Source organism: Nansenia antarctica, assembly GCF_963989245.1.
Source record: "Nansenia antarctica genome assembly, chromosome: 5".
Taxonomy (NCBI): Eukaryota; Metazoa; Chordata; class Actinopteri; order Argentiniformes; family Microstomatidae; genus Nansenia; species Nansenia antarctica.
In genome coordinates, this window is record NC_137690.1 from 39,077,134 (window position 1) to 39,100,862 (window position 23,729).

Consider the following 23,729-nt stretch of genomic DNA (forward strand, 5'->3'; position numbering starts at 1 on the left):
CCAACGACAGAACACACCTTGGATCTCACAGATTCGAGCGTTTTTCCTCATGGAAGCGACTTGTGAGAGCAACAAGTTCACTCATCCACATCGTGGAATCCTGTAAGGCTACCAGCAAAGATCAGGATCAAACTTGCAGTTCATGGCATCACTGCAAGCAGCCTCGCACAGCTGAAGAACTGACAAAAGCTGAACTCATCATCATCAAATGCGTGCAAGGAGAGGCTTACAAGGACGAACTTGCGTGCATAGCAAGTGGAAAGGACATCTCAAGAAGTAGTCCTCTGAAGAAACTCAATCCCTATTGCGACGAAGAAGGCCTCCTGAGAATAGGGGGACGGCTCAGACATTCAGATCTCGCCTACAAGGAAAAACACCCTCTTGTTATTCCGGGACGGAAACACATCGCAAAGCTACTTGTGGAACACCATCACCAAAGGGTGATGCACCAAGGCCGAGTCTTTACCGAAGGCGCTGTCCGCACTGCAGGGTACTGGATCATGGGAGCAAGACGACTGATCAAAGGCATCCTTCACGACTGTGTAACCTGCAAGAAGCTCAGAGGCAGAGTGACGGAACAGAGGATGGCCGACCTACCTGTTGATCGCCTGAGTACTGAACCCCCATTCACCTACGTGGGACTGGACGTCTTCGGCCCCTGGCATGTAAGCACAAGATGCACAAGAGGAGGACAGGCAAACAGTAAAAGATGGGCTGTTCTTTTCACATGTCTAAGTATGCGCGCTGTCCACATCGAATTGATTGAGTCAATGGACACATCATGCTTTATCAATGCGCTACGCAGGTTCTTTAGTCTAAGAGGACCTGCCAAACAGATCAGATCAGATTGTGGAACAAATTTCACAGGCGCATGCCGAGAGCTGAACATTCTGCTGACCGACCCCAACATGCCTAGCATTCGAAAGTACCTGGGAGAAGAGGGCTGCTCATGGGTCTTCAACCCACCTCATTCATCCCACATGGGAGGCTCCTGGGAAAGGATGATAGGGATATCAAGGCGCATACTTGACTCCATGTTGCTCAAGGCTTGCCCTTCTCGCCTGACTCATGAAGTTCTCTCCACCCTGATGGCAGAGGTTACAGCCATAATCAACGCCAGACCTCTCACCCCCATCTCAATGGATCCAGACTCTCCTTTTCTTCTAACACCAGCTATGCTTCTTACGCAGAAGATGTGCACTCCACTTCCTCCTCCGGGAAATTTTAGTGATATGGACCTCCACAGACAGCAGTGGAAACAGGTTCAACACCTTGCAAATACTTTCTGGAGCCGATGGAGACATGAATACCTCACGACACTACAGAGTCGCAGCAAGTGGCAAGAGGAACGTCCGAACCTTAAAGTAGGGGATTTGGTCCTTCTCAAAGATGCTCAAGCTAAGCGCAACGACTGGCCCTTAGGACTAGTCAGCCAGACATTCCCTGACAAGGACGGGAAGATCAGAAGAATCGAAGTGAAGATCACCAAACATGGGACGGCTAAAACGTTCTTGAGACCAATATCTGAGACAGTGCTTCTCATGTCGCCAAAGGACTGAGTATCCCTGAGTTAGTTCATAGTGGTATTTCCTCCATACCAGACGGGGAGTGTCATGGTTTCTTAGGTTTTCATTTTAGAGACATCTAGTGGACATTTTATGACATTACATTTGTTACTGCCTTTATTCAGTTTCGGTTTTGATTAGTCACATGACGAACATTAGTCACATGACGTGAGCACACTGTTCAGACGTGATAGCTCGTAGCAGCAGCTAGTTGAGAGGAAAAGCTCCGGAGAATCTCTTTGTTTACATTCTTGCCCTGGAAAAGGCTTTGCTTGTAAGTTGCCTTTTCTTTTCTTGTTTAACTACAATGTATACTGTATATGTTTATAAATGCATAGCTTATATTATTTAAGTATAACTATTTGCATTGCTATATTGATATTATATGTTGGCTACATACTGTTGATGTTGAAAGTGTAACAGTATAGTTTTGAGCATTACAGTAATTGTACTCTTATGTTTATTTACAGTTTTACAAAAATAACCAAACGACCACTCATGTTTCTGAGGGTTGAGTAAAGAACTAAACTTTACTCCAGCGTCTGAAGATTCATTTATGTGTCAGTGTGTGTTCGCTATCTGTGGAAGTTGCGCCCTGGTTACGCGCAGTGGGAACAGAATAGTTGCACTCGGTGGATTTCTGTAATTTCTAACTGCAATTGCGGCATTGCGCCGACGTGGTGGCAGGGGCGCTGTTTCGCAAATAAGTTAGCTTTCGTGTTTGCTAGCGAAATAGCTGATAGTTGATGTTGACTGCTCAAGGAGAATACATATTTGAAAGTACAGTATTTGCCTGAGAGCCTTATATTGCATTATATTACATTACATTTTGAATGGTCATCTGGTGCCTGAATATTGTGTTTTCCTTTACATAAATAATGACATTTCCACCATAAATTGATGCAGAAAGGGCACAGATTGGTGCATCTAAATTCACCAGAATGCAAGAAATTAAGTGTTTGATGCTCGTTTAATTAAGGACCCCCAGACAGCCCTGCTTCTTGGGTCCCCCCCGTGTATGATGAGGGTCCTCCCTCATGTATCAGACTGTAAAACTGATTATATTTTATTGACATATCACTAAAGGTATAAATTCCATCCAAATTCAACTGTTTAGACTTTGTTTGCATCCACCAGTGCTCTCCTGCGCGCAATTGCTTTGCGCAACCGCCTCCATTTCACACCGTTCCACTCCGCTCCATATTATTTTATGTTAGAGACCGACCCAGGCCCCCCATCACAGAAAGGAAAAATTATGTGGCCCTCACAGAAAAAAGTTTGGGGACCCCTGTTCTAGACAGTCCTGTTCGACCAAATATATGAATGTTTTGCTGTTGGCTTTGAACAAAAGATAGAGCCTGTTAAAACTTTAAAACTTTCGCATCGTGTTGGAGAGCGGTACTCACGCTGTGGGATATACTTTTCCTATGGATTATATATTTTGAATCTACCGCGCCGCTGAGGACGGACCACTTCAATCGGGTGAGCCAATCCATTTGCGTGTTTGTTTGAGAGCGCTGACAAGCGTTTTTTCTCATTGAACTGACTATTGGGGATTATACTTTTTGCCTCGGGGGATTCAAGGAACGGACTTGAACGAATCATTTAGAGGAGTGAACTTGGGACTTTGTTTGGGACCTTTGTTTTGTTTAATTCATTGACTGTGGAAAAAAGAAACATTCTAAACTCCTGTAATCATTTTGAAGCACCTACTTTATAAATATTGAGAAATTCAGTTATTATTATTATTGAAGGAGTGAAGTGAATTTATTCCTTTGTATTTCATTTGTTGTTTATTGTGTGTGCTTGAAACCCTAAAGATAGTCTAACACAGATATTATTTACATTGAAGTTACAGGGTCTGTCTTGCCTTTTTTTGTATATTGTACATTTACAGTACTTGAAGACCCTTTGTGGTTGTTCTGTTTATTCCCTTTTTTGTGATAACACAGCCGTTTCCCATAAGTAGGAGGGGGAGTTGTTATACCTTGTTGTATGAATAGATCCGAGTCTAAAAAACGATTTAACTGTCATTCTACCGCTGTAGTACACTGGTACTATGGTGCAGGGAATTTCTGGTTTGGACCCGGAAATTGCTAAACGTCACGTTTGACGTCAGACTTAACAACCGAATTATGCTATCCAACAGTTTAGTTTGTCAAGCTGTGATTAGTGTTAAGTGTTGCTAAATGTCACACGGTATAGCAGTCACCACATAAGTAACACAAAACTATTTACCATACACCATGGTCAGATTTGAAGTATAAAAAAATGTATACCACCCAACCCTAATATACAGTACGTGGTTGTGCTATCGTTGCATTTTCATTGTGAACATATCTAAGAACTCTCCTCTTTGAGGTGTTTCTGTAAAAAGGACAACAATGTGTGTGTGTGTGTGTGTGTGTGTGTGTGTGTGTGTGTTTGTGTGTTTGTATGCGCACGTGACCTTGTTGTGACGGAACACCATGCTGCCCCGCAAACACTCGTCCCTGCTGATGTACTCCGTGTCTCCAGGGTGACCGTTGCCGGGGCAACAGGCCTCAGGGACCATGTGGTTGGGATTAATAAGTCTGAAGAGGCTTTCTTCAAAGTCGTCCGGACTGTTCACCCCACAGCAGTCAAACTGTACACACGCACGCACGCACGCACACACACACACACACACACACACACACACACACACACACACACACACACACACACACACACACAAATTAAAGGTTAGTGATCAATACTGCAGTACTTCAGCACCTCTCTGAAGGCCGATTTAAAGTTCTGCGTCGAATTTACGTGCGTAGCTTACGTTCCCTACGTAAGGGCTCTCGCACTTTACACTTCTGCGTAGGCCGCGCTGCAATTACACCGTCACATCGCTAGGTGGCAGTGTGTTTTCTATGCCCCTGTGCTGTGCCTCTTCTGGTTAGGAAGTCAACGGAGCTCAAAGCTCAAAGCGGCATAATAGCGATCTTTTTGTTGTTATGCTTGTTGTAAATAAAAGTTCTATGATGCATTGAAATGACATTAAACTAAGATAATACGATGGTTATCATAATTTTTCAAATCTTTATTTAAGTAATTACAGAAAAAGTAAATGACATTTCTAGCATGGCTTCCGCATTTTGGCCGACGAGAGAGTCGGAATCTTGTCTGAATCATGTACTACCAAGCGGACCAATCACAGAGCTGACGCGCTGACGCGTACGCGTACGCTCTGATTTTTTGAGAGGAGCGCGTCAAGGCTACGCACGGTCACGCGGGACTACGTAAGCTTACGCGTAGCCTACGGCGTCGACTTTACGCAGAACTTTAAATCGGCCCACCTGAAGCAGATAAAAGCAGTTTTCTGGTTCTATCCATGTAACAGTACTGCTCACCCTAACCACGGGGCAAGTTGGAAAAGCATCTGCTAAGCAGACACACAATTTAGGACATTGAAAAGGATGTAGATATGGAATATGCATCATAATACACATTCATTATCTCACTAGTTGTGTACTGTACTACACTGTTTCATATCTGGTGCAAAATTGTTATTAACAAGCAGCGTTGACTGTGTGAGCGTGACCAGTCACCCCTAAATGACTCTGACAGGACCCCCTAAATGACAGTGACAGTGTCAGGACCCCCTAAAGGACTGTGACAGTGTCAGGACCCCCTAAAGGACTGTGGGGTCCAGTAGTCTTACGGTGGTCATGATGGCGTTCCAGGTGGTGGTGAAGCCGTCCGTGTTGTTGTGGCCTTGGTAGTGGTGCTTCAGCTCCCTGCTGAAATACTCCCTGGTCAGCTAGAATACAGAAACACTCACCGCTGTAATACTATGAATAATAACAATAATAATGCTTTTTTTTTCTTTTTTCTCAGTACTCAAATATAGTATAATATTACTGTTATGTCATAACTACAATACTTATGTCATAACTAATACTTATGTCATAACTACAATTCTTATGTCATAACTACAATACTTATGTCATAACTACAATTCTTATGTCATAACTACAATACTTATGTCATAACTACAACACTTATGTCATAACTACAATACTTATGTCATAACTACAATACTTAGTCATAACTGTAATACTTATGTCATAACTGTAATGCTTATGTCATAACTGTCATACTTATGTCATAACTACAATATTTATGTCATAACTACAATACTTATGTCATAACTGTCATACTTATGTCATAACTACAACACTTATGTCATAACTACAATTCTTATGTCATAACTACAATACTTATGTCACAACTACAATACTTATGTCATAACTACAATACTTAGTCATAACAGCAACTCTAATGAATCCTAGCTTCTTTCAGCATGTCTCCAGGGCAGACACATGCTGTACAATCTCTTCCACCAAAATTAGAATGTTTGAACGAATGGGCCAGGCAGCTGTTTGGTTCTCTACCAGCCTCTGTGGTCCTCTGTGGCTCAGTTGGTAAGAGCATGGCGCTAACAACGCTTTGGTTGTGGGTTCGATTCCTGCTGGGACCATTATATACTGAAAATGTATGTATGCACTCACTGCAATGTAAGTTGCTTTGGATAAAAGTGTCAGCTAAATGGCGCATGCTGTATTACCAGCCCCTACGTGTGTGGGATCAAACCCAGGACAGCCTCTACGTGTGTGATCCAACCCAGGACAGCCCCTACGTGTGTGATCCCACCCAGGACAGCTCCTGTGTGTGTGTGATCCAACCCAGGACAGCTCCTGCCAGCAGAGAGTGCCACTCACATGTCAGTCTGTCTCTGTGGTAAAAGAAGAGTGGGGGTCACCGTTATACACTCGGTAGGACCAGCAGTCTTAAGGAGGGGTATGGGAAAAGGAAAGGAAAGCTGGGAGAGTGAGGCACTATGTGGAAGAAACAGCAGTTTATTTTGGCTGTGGTGAGTAGGGTTGGGTACCGAAAATCGGTACCGGTAGGTACCGGTTACTTTACATTCGGTATGTACCCGTACCGAATTGCAAAGGAGATTTCGGTGCCTCATTTCGGTACTTTTCTATCTCGCGACGTCACATCGCCTGTTAAATTTCCACTCAGTGAAAGCAGCGAGTACGGAAGGATAACGAGAAGGTTGCTAATAGCAACTTCCGCTAGCGGGTTGGCGTAACGCGACGCTCGATTTATGGGTGCGTTCCGTAAACTCGTTCTGGAATTCTGATCACCACTCGTGGAATGCCTTCTGTCCAATCAAATGACTTGCTCCCCTTATGACGTCGGGCCCAGTGTGCGCTGCGACGCTCTCAGAGCGAGTTTACGAACGCAAGCCTTTGATTGGACAGTGCACTCCAGGATTCGACGCTTCTGTTGATGATGTTGTGCGGATGTGTGGCTGCGTCTCTTCGAGGTGGACAACATGATCGGGGATCTCTTGATATTCGGGTACTGTCCTTATCCTACTACTGTGTCTGAAATATCAATCGTCATGTCAACATGGACCAGAGAGGGGGAGGGGAGTAGTAGTAGTTGAGCGGCAACAGAGTTTGGATTTTGACGAGGTGGAGGGCTCCAGTTTATCAGAGTTATATTTCCTCTTGGTTCTGGGGGCTATGCAGGCCTCTTCACTAGATCCCTTTTTTACGAATATTCTGATGTCCTTGAGGGGCTGCCGAACAAGTGTGTACTCGTATTCGACATCAGTACCAACGATAGGCACCCCCAGCTTAATGGAGTCCCCAAGGCTCAGGAGTTTTATTTTCATTTATTTTAATTTGAGTGTATATTTAACTAATATATATTGTGCCTCAGCAATAAAAAAGTGAAAAGCTGTTTAATGTTGTCGACCGTGTTATTATTATATATATATATGTCATTTAAAAAAATCAAAAGTACCGAATTAAGTACCGTTTTGGTACCGGTACCGTTTTTAAAGTATCGGTTAGGTACCGGTACCGGATAAAACCCAAACGGTACCCAACCCTAGTGGTGAGTGCACTGTATAATGGTAATGGCAACAGAATACCCGGGACAGCTAAGCCTCTGACGCATATCTATGCTCCATAACACTCACATGCTCCCTGAATATGAAGGCCAAGGTGGCTGCTGCCAGTTCTGCCAGGAAGATGAGGAGGATCAGCATGAAGAACTGAGGAGAGAGAGAGAGAGAGAGAGAGAGAGAGAGAGAGAGAGAGAGAGAGAGAGAGAGAGAGAGAGAGAGAGAGAGAGAGAGAGATCTAAATAGAAAATCGCAAAAAGGTAGCCTGGTTTCTTCAAATTGTACAGAAAAGGTATTTCATTGTCTTTTGCAAAAGGAAAACAATTCACAAGCAATGACAGACAAAGTCTGTCAGTGAAATCCTTCTCAAGAAAAGTAGAGACAGGGGGGAAACATGGATTTTTAGACACAGGTAACAGTCACGCCCTCAGGTAAGGTTCAAGCCAATCACATTGAGGGGAGGTCACAGATGAGGAAGAGGGAGGAAGGTGATGTGGGTGAATCTGTGACTCCTTCCTTACAGTAGAACAGTTTCTAGGCATCAAGACAGGCTAGGGAATACGAAAGGAGGTGAAACAATCAAATGTATCTGTTGTCTAACAAATGTCGAATCTTGAGCAGAGGAAACCGGTTTTAGAAGAGGTTGAGGTTGTTTAAGTATGTTCATTCTGCCCAGTTGGGAGGGGGAGAGGAAGAAAGAAAGAGAGAGAGAGAGACACTGGGTTAAAAAAACAGATGTACAGTGTGCGTGTGCACACAGACCTTCAGCTCATTATCCCAACCAGCCAGAAGAACCACCGCTGTGGCCTCTGGCTATAAAAACATCAAAGCCTGACTGTATTTGTACTCTGGATGCTGTAAACATTCAAGCTTGCCTCCAGCCGCTTTGGTTTGGTTTGGATTTTCTTATCATTCTTGAGCATCAAATAAACAAATGTGTGAAGAAAAATCATAGTCAATACATATGTATTGTTATTTATTTCCCCCAGCCTCCACCTCCCTCGGGGATAAACAGTCTGCCGTTTTGTGTGGGTGTGTTTACATCAGTTTACATCATATATTCATATATATTCATATATTCATATCCCACATCTGTGATTGGCTGACAGAGCCTGTCACCGCTGCATCCTTGAAGAGAATGAACTGCATTTACCTCCTAATACTGGTAAACTGTGGTAAACGGTAAATGGACTGCACTTATAATTTAAGCATTTAACAATGGCCTCTCACACACACGTTCACTCACCAATGGCGGCAAGCTACCATGCAAGGCGCCGGCCCGCTCACTGGGAGCAATTTGGGGTTCAGTGTCTTGCCCAAGGACACTTCGACATGTGGGCAACCGGGGTTCGAACCGTCGATCTGCCGACCTTGCGATCATTAGATGCCGGCTCTACCTCCTGAGCCACAGCCGCCCCACAATGAAGACATTTACCATGTACCTCCTAATATATAATACTCCTAATATATTATATAGTAATATAATACAGTTACAGAACCTGCATGGCCCGTCAGGCTGGGTTTGAATCAGACTGTGTTAACTCTGGGCTGGAACCAAAATGTGCACACACTTAGGGCTTACACACCGGCAGTTCCGAACGCCGGTTCGCGTTCGCGTTCGGAGACCTCCGAACGTTGGCGCTGTCTGGCGAACGATACACTGGTATGAACGCGGGCTCGTTCGCCAGACAGCGCCAACGTTCGGAGGTTTCCGAACACGAACGGTGTGAAAGCCCTAATAGTGGCCCTCCTCTCTCATCATCGTGGTGCGGTTGTCTTACGAGAACATGTATTCAGCGGAGGCTGGTGGAGGTAGAAATCAGAAGACGGACTCATTGTGATGCATGGAACGGAATGACGAATGTTATACCCTACCCCCTTTGATACCATTCCCCGAATGAATGTTTTATTTGCCATGCGATCAACTTGTCAATCAATTTTGGGAATTTTGTCTTTTTTGCTCTAGGCACAGGGTCAGCCATAGTCGTCGCTCGTGGAGCAATTAGGGGTTAAGTGCCTTGCTCAAGGGCACATGCAGCTCCCTCCTGAGGCGGGGATCAATCCAGCGACGTTACGACTGCCAGCCGGCCTCTCTAACCTCTAAGCTACCTTCGCCCCCCCCATTCCGTGCATTACAATGAGCCTGTCCTCCGATTTCTACCTCCACCAGCCTCCCCTGTATGTGCGGTATTCGGTTGTTAAGTCTGACGTCAAACATGACGTTTAGCAATTTCCGGGTCCAAACCAGAAAATCCCCGCACCAGAGTACCAGTGTACTACAGCGGTAGAATGACAGTTCAATCGATTTTTAGACTCGGATCTATTCATCCAAAAAGGGACACAGCACTTTCCCGTTTTCCCCATATTGTCAGGGTCTTTGAGCCTCAGAAAAGCGCTATACAAATGAATAATGAATTATTATTATTACTGAGGCATTTCGAAGAGAGCGCCTCAGCCAACTTTGGACCTGGAAACACGTCATGACTTAACAACCGAATTGGACCCGAGTGCGATGAACAGACACAAGGCGGCGGGGTTGACTCACAAACAGAAGCAGACACTTGTTCTCCCTGATGGCTCCACAGCAGCCCAGGAAGCCCAGCAGGAAGAGGAGGCCCCCCAGGACCAGGATGACGTACACCCCCGTGAAGAGGAGGGGGTTGGCCGCCACGATCTCCCTGAAGCCCATGGGGTCCAGCAGCACCCACACCCCCACCCCCAACAGGAAGGAACCGCCCAGCTAGGGGAGAGGAACGCAGGGAGACAATCAAAAGGGCCGCCATCACTCTTTGATTCGATGTACTGTATAACCCTTTTCACAGAAAGTTTTAAATGGAACCCAAAGGGTTCTACACAGAACCCAAAGGGTTCTTCAAAGGGTTCCCCTACGGGGACAGATGAAGAACTCTTTTAGAACCCATCTTTTGGAAGAGTGTAGGTACTTACTGAGTGTAGGAAGGAGGAGGTCAATCCTAGCATAAGTGGGGTGCAAAAATAATTTCCAAGTGATTGAAAGCAGACCTGAACACTAAATGCTACAAAGTTAAACATGACACCTTTCTGCAAATTTAATAAATTATTTTTACATTGGGGGACATTGTATAAGTATTGAACACATCAACATTTTGTCCAGTAAATGTATTTCCAATGAGCCTATTCAAGTGGAATTTGCACCAGATTTTGGTATTAACTCAAACAATCCAGACCAACAATCTAAACATTAAAGTCCATATGTAAATAAAGTTATGTGTGTACATACATCTACTGATGCCTCTGGACACATCTTCAGTGATGTTCCTGGAATCATCGGGCGTTTCGGGTCTTTCAACATCATACACCCTCCTCCAGGTGACCCAGCCGGGGCTGATCAGACCCCAGCTTGTGTCCAGATGGCTAACTAGCTACCATGACTCCATGGCTCTCCTCTTTTGAGCCACAGCCATCTAGAGGCTCTCTCTGCCGCATTGGTGGTACTGCGGATGGCTCTCCTCTTTCTCTCTCCATCGATGCCCAAACTGCTGAAGGCTCTGGCCAAGGAACGGGCTGCAAATCCTCTGCAACCAACCTCTACTGGGAAACACCTCGCTCTCCACCCAGCCTGCTGGCAGTCACTGACCAGTCCCGCGTACTTGGAGAGCTTCCTCTCAAAGGCTTCTTCCAAGCGGTCTTCCCACGGGACTGTCAGTTCCAGCAGCACTGCTTGCCTGGTGGACTCAGAAAAGAGAACAATGTCTGGTCGCAGGGTGGTGACTGCAATGTGGCTGGGGAACGTCAGCTGATGTTCAAGGTCAACCAACAGCTGCCAGTCTCTTGCAGAGGTCAAGATGCCTGCAGATGTTTTCCTGGCAGGGGTTGGCTGCTCCCCAGCTCTGACAAAGGCGATGGTTTTCTTGGAGGGTCGGAACTGCTTTGCCCACACAAGTCCTGCACTGATGGCTTCAGCAATGGTCTTCAGGACTTGGTCATGCCTCCACCTGTACCGTCCATCTCCAAGGGCCCTTGTACAGCAGCTGAGGATGTGTTCCAGGGTTCCTCGCTTGGAACACAGTTGGCATGCTGGTGTCTCTGCTATGCCCCATGTGTGCAGATTTGACGGGCTTGGAAGCACATCATAGACTGCCTGGATGAGGAATTTGATGCGGTGAGGCTCGGCTTTCCAAAGCTCAGCCCAGGTCACCTTCCTCTCAATCGCATTCTCCCATCTCGTCCAAGCTCCCTGTTGCTTCATTCCCACTGCCTTGCAGGTTCTTGTCTCCTCCACTGCTGCTCTCACCTCCTCCTGAACAAGGCGGCGCTTTTCCTTCCCCCTGGTGTTCATTTGGGGAGTTGGAAAGGATCCAAGCCCAGCTCGACCTCGTGTGACCACTCCCACCAAGCTCCTGTGACGCAGCCTCGCCTCTGCCTCTTGAACAGCTTCCTCTGCCCTCCACTTCCTGCCAGTCCTCACTTGGATCCCTGCATTAGCCACCTTCGGATCACTTGAGTCCCTGTACTGAACCACTTCTCTGGCTCTTGTCACCTTGAATTCCTCTTCCAAGGATTTGAAGGGCAGTTGCAGTTTGTTGGTGTTCCCATAGAGTGCGGTGCTGCTCAAACTCCTTGGTAATCCAAGCCATCTCCGGAGGTGGTTGCTGACCCTCCTCTCTAAGGTCTCCACTGTTGAGATAGGGACCGCATAGACAAGGAGGGGCCACAGGATCCTGGGAAGAATGCCATGTTGGTAAACCCAGGCTTTAAACTTCCCGGGAAGGCCTGACTTGTCCACGGATTTCAGCCAGCCATCCAACTCAGTGCAGGTCGACTTGATGGATATTGTGTCCCTCAGAGAGAAGTCAAAAACCTTGCCCAAGCTCTTGACTGGCTTCTCTGTGATAGTTGGGATGGCTGTGCCTGTGATGGTAAACCGGAACTTGTCCTCCACTTTCCCTTTCCTCAGCACCATAGATCTTGATTTGGCGGGTTTGAAACGCATCCGGGCCCACCCCACTAGCTTTTCGAGTCCCTTCAGAATCCACCGGCAGCCTGGGACTGATTCTGTCGTGACTGTGAGGTCATCCATGAATGCCCTGATGGGTGGTTGCCGTTGTCCGGAATTCGTTCGGGGCCCTCTGCACTCTGGCTCAGCAGACTTGGTGAGCATGTTCATGGCTAGGGAGAACAGTGTCACAGAGATAGTGCACCCTGTGATGATACCGATCTCCACCTTGTGCCAACTGGATGTTATTGCTCCTGAAGAGACCCTCATCCTGAAATTGCTGTAGTAATCAGCGATGAGGTCTCTGCACCTGCTGGGGACATGATGCTTCGTCAAGGTGAACTGAACCAGCTTGTGTGGAATGGAGCCGAATGCATTTGCCAGGTCAAGCCACAACACTGACAGGTTGCCTTTGTTCTCTCGGGCCTCCCGAATGAGCTGTGTCACCACGCCGGTATGCTCCAGACAACCTGGCATTCCTGACACACCGCCCTTCTGGACGGATGTATCGATGTAGGTGTTCTTTGCCAGGTAGGTACACAGCCGTCTGGAAACAGTGCTGAAGAAAACCTTTGCCTCAACACACAGCAGGGAGATGATGCGGAACTGGTCTAGCTGAGTGGAGTTTTCCTCCTTCGGGATCCAAACCCCTTCAGCCACTCTCCATTGTTCAGGTATCCTCCCCCTTCTCCAGAAGACTCGCAGGATTTTCCACAGACGCAGCAGGAGTTTGGGACAGTTCTTGTACACTTTGTATGAAGTGCCACTCGGTCCTGGAGCAGAGCTTGCCCTTGCTTTGCGGACAACCTCCCTGACTTCCTTCAGCTGCAGCTCCGACATGTCAAATTGCTCTTCCGGTTCAGGGGGGTCTATGAGGATGTTGCACTCTCCCAACTCCTGCTCTCTTGCGGGATCGCTGTACGTCTGCTTCAGATGATGGTCTATCTCTTCCTGCGAGGAGGCCAGTTTGCCACTGCGCTTCTGCCCGAGCAAATCCTTCATGAACTTGAAGGGGTTGGCTATGAATGCAGCACGTTTACGTGCCCTCTCACGCCGCCGCCTCCGATGCCACTCAGCCCGGCGGAGAATCCTGATGTTTTTCCGTAGGATGCACATTAGCTGGGCCAGGCCAGTGCGTTCCTCCTCTCCTGCCACCTTGTACTGGGACTTCAGCGCTTTCATCTCCTGCCTGATGTTATGGATCTTTGCAGCTCTTTGGTTCTTTACGTAAGATGTTCCGGAGCTTTTCTTCTCCTCCACGCCGAACCGTTCAGCTGCAATGCTGACAATGATTGTTGTCATCGCCTGTAGCTTCCTGTCAGCCTCGCCCTTCACCGTTACCTCCAGAATTTGGTCGACATCGTCATCGAACTGCTTCCACAGTGAAGTCATGCTAGCTGCTGGCCATTTGATCCGCCTCCGGTCGGACTTGATGCTCGAGGGGTTAGACTGCAACACTTGGAGGTTCTGGGCACTATGGGGTGACTCCGGGCCTGGCACCTCCTGCGTCTCACCAGGTTGAACACCTGTGCGTTGTGTTGCTTCTACTCCTAACGGGCATTTCATCCTCGCTCGGTGGATCTTTAAGCCATGGATGTTCTTGCAGATTTTACCGCATGTACACTGCTTGCTCATAGTCGTTTGTCCATTGCCTAAGTCTGTTACCGTTGTGTCCGTCCGACTGGGGTGCTCATCCTCCCCCCCTCTCGGGCACCCCTGGGGGTATTTTTCCATTAAGTTCATCGTAGCTTTGTTAGGGTCCTCCTCTCAGAGGACACAGATTGGGTTGCCAGCCCGTTCTGCCCCCGGTCGCCGTCTCTCCGAGCTGTCACTGACTCTCCAGTAGTCACCACACTCTTCATGGTTGTCATCCAGTCTTTCCTGGCTGTCACTGATGACTCAGGGGGTTCGCTGTGTACATACATCTACTGATGCCTCTGGACACATCTTCAGTGATGTTCCTGGAATCATCGGGCGTTTCGGGTCTTTCAACATCATACACCCTCCTCCAGGTGACCCAGCCGGGGCTGATCAGACCCCAGCTTGTGTCCAGATGGCTAACTAGCTACCATGACTCCATGGCTCTCCTCTTTTGAGCCACAGCCATCTAGAGGCTCTCTCTGCCGCATTGGTGGTACTGCGGATGGCTCTCCTCTTTCTCTCTCCATCGATGCCCAAACTGCTGAAGGCTCTGGCCAAGGAACGGGCTGCAAATCCTCTGCAACCAACCTCTACTGGGAAACACCTCGCTCTCCACCCAGCCTGCTGGCAGTCACTGACCAGTCCCGCGTACTTGGAGAGCTTCCTCTCAAAGGCTTCTTCCAAGCGGTCTTCCCACGGGACTGTCAGTTCCAGCAGCACTGCTTGCCTGGTGGACTCAGAAAAGAGAACAATGTCTGGTCGCAGGGTGGTGACTGCAATGTGGCTGGGGAACGTCAGCTGATGTTCAAGGTCAACCAACAGCTGCCAGTCTCTTGCAGAGGTCAAGATGCCTGCAGATGTTTTCCTGGCAGGGGTTGGCTGCTCCCCAGCTCTGACAAAGGCGATGGTTTTCTTGGAGGGTCGGAACTGCTTTGCCCACACAAGTCCTGCACTGATGGCTTCAGCAATGGTCTTCAGGACTTGGTCATGCCTCCACCTGTACCGTCCATCTCCAAGGGCCCTTGTACAGCAGCTGAGGATGTGTTCCAGGGTTCCTCGCTTGGAACACAGTTGGCATGCTGGTGTCTCTGCTATGCCCCATGTGTGCAGATTTGACGGGCTTGGAAGCACATCATAGACTGCCTGGATGAGGAATTTGATGCGGTGAGGCTCGGCTTTCCAAAGCTCAGCCCAGGTCACCTTCCTCTCAATCGCATTCTCCCATCTCGTCCAAGCTCCCTGTTGCTTCATTCCCACTGCCTTGTAGGTTCTTGTCTCCTCCACTGCTGCTCTCACCTCCTCCTGAACAAGGCGGCGCTTTTCCTTCCCCCTGGTGTTCATTTGGGGAGTTGGAAAGGATCCAAGCCCAGCTCGACCTCGTGTGACCACTCCCACCAAGCTCCTGTGACGCAGCCTCGCCTCTGCCTCTTGAACAGCTTCCTCTGCCCTCCACTTCCTGCCAGTCCTCACTTGGATCCCTGCATTAGCCACCTTCGGATCACTTGAGTCCCTGTACTGAACCACTTCTCTGGCTCTTGTCACCTTGAATTCCTCCTCCAAGGATTTGAAGGGCAGTTGCAGTTTGTTGGTGTTCCCATAGAGTGCGGTGCTGCTCAAACTCCTTGGTAATCCAAGCCATCTCCGGAGGTGGTTGCTGACCCTCCTCTCTAAGGTCTCCACTGTTGAGATAGGGACCGCATAGACAAGGAGGGGCCACAGGATCCTGGGAAGAATGCCATGTTGGTAAACCCAGGCTTTAAACTTCCCGGGAAGGCCTGACTTGTCCACGGATTTCAGCCAGCCATCCAACTCAGTGCAGGTCGACTTGATGGATATTGTGTCCCTCAGAGAGAAGTCAAAAACCTTGCCCAAGCTCTTGACTGGCTTCTCTGTGATAGTTGGGATGGCTGTGCCTGTGATGGTAAACCGGAACTTGTCCTCCACTTTCCCTTTCCTCAGCACCATAGATCTTGATTTGGCGGGTTTGAAACGCATCCGGGCCCACCCCACTAGCTTTTCGAGTCCCTTCAGAATCCACCGGCAGCCTGCGACTGATTCTGTCGTGACTGTGAGGTCATCCATGAATGCCCTGATGGGTGGTTGCCGTTGTCCGGAATTCGTTCGGGGCCCTCTGCACTCTGGCTCAGCAGACTTGGTGAGCATGTTCATGGCTAGGGAGAACAGTGTCACAGAGATAGTGCACCCTGTGATGATACCGATCTCCACCTTGTGCCAACTGGATGTTATTGCTCCTAAAGAGACCCTCATCCTGAAATTGCTGTAGTAATCAGCGATGAGGTCTCTGCACCTGCTGGGGACATGATGCTTCGTCAAGGTGAACTGAACCAGCTTGTGTGGAATGGAGCCGAATGCATTTGCCAGGTCAAGCCACAACACTGACAGGTTGCCTTTGTTCTCTCGGGCCTCCCGAATGAGCTGTGTCACCACGCCGGTATGCTCCAGACAACCTGGCATTCCTGACACACCGCCCTTCTGGACGGATGTATCGATGTAGGTGTTCTTTGCCAGGTAGGTACACAGCCGTCTGGAAACAGTGCTGAAGAAAACCTTTGCCTCAACACACAGCAGGGAGATGATGCGGAACTGGTCTAGCTGAGTGGAGTTTTCCTCCTTCGGGATCCAAACCCCTTCAGCCACTCTCCATTGTTCAGGTATCCTCCCCCTTCTCCAGAAGACTCGCAGGATTTTCCACAGACGCAGCAGGAGTTTGGGACAGTTCTTGTACACTTTGTATGAAGTGCCACTCGGTCCTGGAGCAGAGCTTGCCCTTGCTTTGCGGACAACCTCCCTGACTTCCTTCAGCTGCAGCTCCGACATGTCAAATTGCTCTTCCGGTTCAGGGGGGTCTATGAGGATGTTGCACTCTCCCAACTCCTGCTCTCTTGCGGGATCGCTGTACGTCTGCTTCAGATGATGGTCTATCTCTTCCTGCGAGGAGGCCAGTTTGCCACTGCGCTTCTGCCCGAGCAAATCCTTCATGAACTTGAAGGGGTTGGCTATGAATGCAGCACGTTTACGTGCCCTCTCACGCCGCCGCCTCCGATGCCACTCAGCCCGGCGGAGAATCCTGATGTTTTTCCGTAGGATGCACATTAGCTGGGCCAGGCCAGTGCGTTCCTCCTCTCCTGCCACCTTGTACTGGGACTTCAGCGCTTTCATCTCCTGCCTGATGTTATGGATCTTTGCAGCTCTTTGGTTCTTTACGTAAGATGTTCCGGAGCTTTTCTTCTCCTCCACGCCGAACCGTTCAGCTGCAATGCTGACAATGATTGTTGTCATCGCCTGTAGCTTCCTGTCAGCCTCGCCCTTCACCGTTACCTCCAGAATTTGGTCGACATCGTCATCGAACTGCTTCCACAGTGAAGTCATGCTAGCTGCTGGCCATTTGATCCGCCTCCGGTCGGACTTGATGCTCGAGGGGTTAGACTGCAACACTTGGAGGTTCTGGGCACTATGGGGTGACTCCGGGCCTGGCACCTCCTGCGTCTCACCAGGTTGAACACCTGTGCGTTGTGTTGCTTCTACTCCTAACGGGCATTTCATCCTCGCTCGGTGGATCTTTAAGCCATGGATGTTCTTGCAGATTTTACCGCATGTACACTGCTTGCTCATAGTCGTTTGTCCATTGCCTAAGTCTGTTACCGTTGTGTCCGTCCGACTGGGGTGCTCATCCTCCCCCCCTCTCGGGCACCCCTGGGGGTATTTTTCCATTAAGTTCATCGTAGCTTTGTTAGGGTCCTCCTCTCAGAGGACACAGATTGGGTTGCCAGCCCGTTCTGCCCCCGGTCGCCGTCTCTCCGAGCTGTCACTGACTCTCCAGTAGTCACCACACTCTTCATGGTTGTCATCCAGTCTTTCCTGGCTGTCACTGATGACTCAGGGGGTTCGCTGTGTACATACATCTACTGATGCCTCTGGACACATCTTCAGTGATGTTCCTGGAATCATCGGGCGTTTCGGGTCTTTCAACATCATACACCCTCCTCCAGGTGACCCAGCCGGGGCTGATCAGACCCCAGCTTGTGTCCAGATGGCTAACTAGCTACCATGACTCCATGGCTCTCCTCTTTTGAGCCACAGCCATCTAGAGGCTCTCTCTGCCGCATTGGTGGTACTGCGGATGGCTCTCCTCTTTCTCTCTCCATCGATGCCCAAACTGCTGAAGGCTCTGGCCAAGGAACGGGCTGCAAATCCTCTGCAACCAACCTCTACTGGGAAACACCTCGCTCTCCACCCAGCCTGCTGGCAGTCACTGACCAGTCCCGCGTACTTGGAGAGCTTCCTCTCAAAGGCTTCTTCCAAGCGGTCTTCCCACGGGACTGTCAGTTCCAGCAGCACTGCTTGCCTGGTGGACTCAGAAAAGAGAACAATGTCTGGTCGCAGGGTGGTGACTGCAATGTGGCTGGGGAACGTCAGCTGATGTTCAAGGTCAACCAACAGCTGCCAGTCTCTTGCAGAGGTCAAGATGCCTGCAGATGTTTTCCTGGCAGGGGTTGGCTGCTCCCCAGCTCTGACAAAGGCGATGGTTTTCTTGGAGGGTCGGAACTGCTTTGCCCACACAAGTCCTGCACTGATGGCTTCAGCAATGGTCTTCAGGACTTGGTCATGCCTCCACCTGTACCGTCCATCTCCAAGGGCCCTTGTACAGCAGCTGAGGATGTGTTCCAGGGTTCCTCGCTTGGAACACAGTTGGCATGCTGGTGTCTCTGCTATGCCCCATGTGTGCAGATTTGACGGGCTTGGAAGCACATCATAGACTGCCTGGATGAGGAATTTGATGCGGTGAGGCTCGGATTTCCAAAGCTCAGCCCAGGTCACCTTCCTCTCAATCGCATTCTCCCATCTCGTCCAAGCTCCCTGTTGCTTCATTCCCACTGCCTTGCAGGTTCTTGTCTCCTCCACTGCTGCTCTCACCTCCTCCTGAACAAGGCGGCGCTTTTCCTTCCCCCTGGTGTTCATTTGGGGAGTTGGAAAGGATCCAAGCCCAGCTCGACCTCGTGTGACCACTCCCACCAAGCTCCTGTGACGCAGCCTCGCCTCTGCCTCTTGAACAGCTTCCTCTGCCCTCCACTTCCTGCCAGTCCTCACTTGGATCCCTGCATTAGCCACCTTCGGATCACTTGAGTCCCTGTACTGAACCACTTCTCTGGCTCTTGTCACCTTGAATTCCTCCTCCAAGGATTTGAAGGGCAGTTGCAGTTTGTTGGTGTTCCCATAGAGTGCGGTGCTGCTCAAACTCCTTGGTAATCCAAGCCATCTCCGGAGGTGGTTGCTGACCCTCCTCTCTAAGGTCTCCACTGTTGAGATAGGGACCGCATAGACAAGGAGGGGCCACAGGATCCTGGGAAGAATGCCATGTTGGTAAACCAAGGCTTTAAACTTCCCGGGAAGGCCTGACTTGTCCACGGATTTCAGCCAGCCATCCAACTCAGTGCAGGTCGACTTGATGGATATTGTGTCCCTCAGAGAGAAGTCAAAAACCTTGCCCAAGCTCTTGACTGGCTTCTCTGTGATAGTTGGGATGGCTGTGCCTGTGATGGTAAACCGGAACTTGTCCTCCACTTTCCCTTTCCTCAGCACCATAGATCTTGATTTGGCGGGTTTGAAACGCATCCGGGCCCACCCCACTAGCTTTTCGAGTCCCTTCAGAATCCACCGGCAGCCTGGGACTGATTCTGTCGTGACTGTGAGGTCATCCATGAATGCCCTGATGGGTGGTTGCCGTTGTCCGGAATTCGTTCGGGGCCCTCTGCACTCTGGCTCAGCAGACTTGGTGAGCATGTTCATGGCTAGGGAGAACAGTGTCACAGAGATAGTGCACCCTGTGATGATACCGATCTCCACCTTGTGCCAACTGGATGTTATTGCTCCTGAAGAGACCCTCATCCTGAAATTGCTGTAGTAATCAGCGATGAGGTCTCTGCACCTGCTGGGGACATGATGCTTCGTCAAGGTGAACTGAACCAGCTTGTGTGGAATGGAGCCGAATGCATTTGCCAGGTCAAGCCACAACACTGACAGGTTGCCTTTGTTCTCTCGGGCCTCCCGAATGAGCTGTGTCACCACGCCGGTATGCTCCAGACAACCTGGCATTCCTGACACACCGCCCTTCTGGACGGATGTATCGATGTAGGTGTTCTTTGCCAGGTAGGTACACAGCCGTCTGGAAACAGTGCTGAAGAAAACCTTTGCCTCAACACACAGCAGGGAGATGATGCGGAACTGGTCTAGCTGAGTGGAGTTTTCCTCCTTCGGGATCCAAACCCCTTCAGCCACTCTCCATTGTTCAGGTATCCTCCCCCTTCTCCAGAAGACTCGCAGGATTTTCCACAGACGCAGCAGGAGTTTGGGACAGTTCTTGTACACTTTGTATGAAGTGCCACTCGGTCCTGGAGCAGAGCTTGCCCTTGCTTTGCGGACAACCTCCCTGACTTCCTTCAGCTGCAGCTCCGACATGTCAAATTGCTCTTCCGGTTCAGGGGGGTCTATGAGGATGTTGCACTCTCCCAACTCCTGCTCTCTTGCGGGATCGCTGTACGTCTGCTTCAGATGATGGTCTATCTCTTCCTGCGAGGAGGCCAGTTTGCCACTGCGCTTCTGCCCGAGCAAATCCTTCATGAACTTGAAGGGGTTGGCTATGAATGCAGCACGTTTACGTGCCCTCTCACGCCGCCGCCTCCGATGCCACTCAGCCCGGCGGAGAATCCTGATGTTTTTCCGTAGGATGCACATTAGCTGGGCCAGGCCAGTGCGTTCCTCCTCTCCTGCCACCTTGTACTGGGACTTCAGCGCTTTCATCTCCTGCCTGATGTTATGGATCTTTGCAGCTCTTTGGTTCTTTACGTAAGATGTTCCGGAGCTTTTCTTCTCCTCCACGCCGAACCGTTCAGCTGCAATGCTGACAATGATTGTTGTCATCGCCTGTAGCTTCCTGTCAGCCTCGCCCTTCACCGTTACCTCCAGAATTTGGTCGACATCGTCATCGAACTGCTTCCACAGTGAAGTCATGCTAGCTGCTGGCCATTTGATCCGCCTCCGGTCGGACTTGATGCTCGAGGGGTTAGACTGCAACACTTGGAGGTTCTGGGCACTATGGGGTGACTCCGGGCCTGGCACCTCCTGCGTCTCACCAGGTTGAACACCTGTGCGTTGTGTTGCTTCTACTCCTAACGGGCATTTCATCCTCGCTCGGTGGATCTTTAAGCCATGGATGTTCTTGCAGATTTTACCGCATGTACACTGCTTGCTCATAGTCGTTTGTCCATTGCCTAAGTCTGTTACCGTTGTGTCCGTCCGACTGGGGTGCTCATCCTCCCCCCCTCTCGGGCACCCCTGGGGGTATTTTTCCATTAAGTTCATCGTAGCTTTGTTAGGGTCCTCCTCTCAGAGGACACAGATTGGGTTGCCAGCCCGTTCTGCCCCCGGTCGCCGTCTCTCCGAGCTGTCACTGACTCTCCAGTAGTCACCACACTCTTCATGGTTGTCATCCAGTCTTTCCTGGCTGTCACTGATGACTCAGGGGGTTCGCTGTGTACATACATCTACTGATGCCTCTGGACACATCTTCAGTGATGTTCCTGGAATCATCGGGCGTTTCGGGTCTTTCAACATCATACACCCTCCTCCAGGTGACCCAGCCGGGGCTGATCAGACCCCAGCTTGTGTCCAGATGGCTAACTAGCTACCATGACTCCATGGCTCTCCTCTTTTGAGCCACAGCCATCTAGAGGCTCTCTCTGCCGCATTGGTGGTACTGCGGATGGCTCTCCTCTTTCTCTCTCCATCGATGCCCAAACTGCTGAAGGCTCTGGCCAAGGAACGGGCTGCAAATCCTCTGCAACCAACCTCTACTGGGAAACACCTCGCTCTCCACCCAGCCTGCTGGCAGTCACTGACCAGTCCCGCGTACTTGGAGAGCTTCCTCTCAAAGGCTTCTTCCAAGCGGTCTTCCCACGGGACTGTCAGTTCCAGCAGCACTGCTTGCCTGGTGGACTCAGAAAAGAGAACAATGTCTGGTCGCAGGGTGGTGACTGCAATGTGGCTGGGGAACTTCAGCTGATGTTCAAGGTCAACCAACAGCTGCCAGTCTCTTGCAGAGGTCAAGATGCCTGCAGATGTTTTCCTGGCAGGGGTTGGCTGCTCCCCAGCTCTGACAAAGGCGATGGTTTTCTTGGAGGGTCGGAACTGCTTTGCCCACACAAGTCCTGCACTGATGGCTTCAGCAATGGTCTTCAGGACTTGGTCATGCCTCCACCTGTACCGTCCATCTCCAAGGGCCCTTGTACAGCAGCTGAGGATGTGTTCCAGGGTTCCTCGCTTGGAACACAGTTGGCATGCTGGTGTCTCTGCTATGCCCCATGTGTGCAGATGTGTAATAAAATGGAATGAAAAAGTATTGAACACACTAAGAAAAAGCAGTACACCACAGCAAGGAAAGGCAAGGAACCAGCTGAAAACCATAACTAATTAGGAGGCAACTCTACCGTATTCACGGTATCGTATTTTATAACTTCTGAATCTTCCAGTAAGCACCATTGGGGGCATTATCCGTAAGTGGAAGCAACATCATTCCACCATCAACCGGCCACGCACATGGCACTGCACATCACCCGAATAACACTATACCAACAGTGAAGTTTGGAGGTGGAAGTATCATGGTGTGGGTCTGTTTCTCCTCTTGTGGTACTGGCAGACTTCATATCATTGCATTGAAGGAACAATGAATGGAGCCATGTACAGAGAGATTCTTGAGATGAACCTGCTGCCATCCACCAGGATGCTGAGGATGAGACGTGGGTGGACCTTCCAGCAGGACAACGATCCAAAGCATACAGCAAAGGAAACTTGCAATTGGATTCAGAGAAAATCAACTTGTTGGAATGGCCCAGTCAATCACCTGACTTAAACCCAATTGAACATTTGTGGAAGCATCTGAAGATCCAGATTCACAAGAGGGCCCCCCGCAATCTTCAAGATTGAAAGACAATCTGTTTAGAGTCGTTCGAACGCTGTTGCTAATCCTGTTTGTCCTGTTGCGTTTGCCGTAGCTGTTTTTCCGGGTTCAGAGCACGCTGGCGTCCGCATTGTGACTGCCGCTTCTGTTTCCCGGTCCTGTCTTTTTGTGTCCAGTCCTAAAGTGTCTATGGTTTCTTGTTTTCGTCGTCTACCTTGTTTTGTGTGCCCGTCTTCCCCCGGAGGTCTCCACTTTTTGTTTTTCTTGTTTTCTTTTCCAGGTATTTTTTCACTTTGTTTTGTTTGATTTTTTCGCCGACCTCCACTGCTTTCCCCCCCGCCATCTCCCGCCTCTCACCGCCTCCACCGCCGGACTGCAGTGCTCACCGCCTCCACTGCCGGACTGCAGTGTTCACCGCCTCATCGTTCCTGTCCCCCGGCTCTGTGTTGCCGCCCGACCCGCTGCGCGCCGCTCTCAGACATCGCTAGCCTGGCCGTGCTGTGCTACTACCCTCGTCCCGGGAGGTAGCCACCACTCCCTCCCCGGTTCGGGGGTTGCCATCTCCGCAGGTGAGTGTCAGTCCTTCCCAACCTTCACTCACTACTGCGGGATTTGGTCGCTGGC

At 49.7% G+C, this 23,729-nt stretch overlaps 1 protein-coding gene across 1 annotated transcript in view; it reads right to left on the minus strand.

Annotated features, from left to right (window-relative positions):
- LOC308158437 (tetraspanin-18B-like) overlaps positions 1-23,729 on the minus strand; it is a gene marked incomplete at its 3' end in the record, with an annotated part of 45,212 nt that overhangs the window by 21,276 nt on the left and 207 nt on the right. The window contains exons 2-5 of the mRNA XM_080532026.1: positions 10,061-10,255; positions 7,591-7,665; positions 5,254-5,352; positions 4,015-4,191 (exon numbers count right to left, since the gene is read on the minus strand). Coding sequence (XP_080388152.1) covers positions 4,015-4,191; positions 5,254-5,352; positions 7,591-7,665; positions 10,061-10,255 — 546 coding nt within the window. The remainder of the gene's footprint in view (positions 1-4,014; positions 4,192-5,253; positions 5,353-7,590; positions 7,666-10,060; positions 10,256-23,729) is intronic.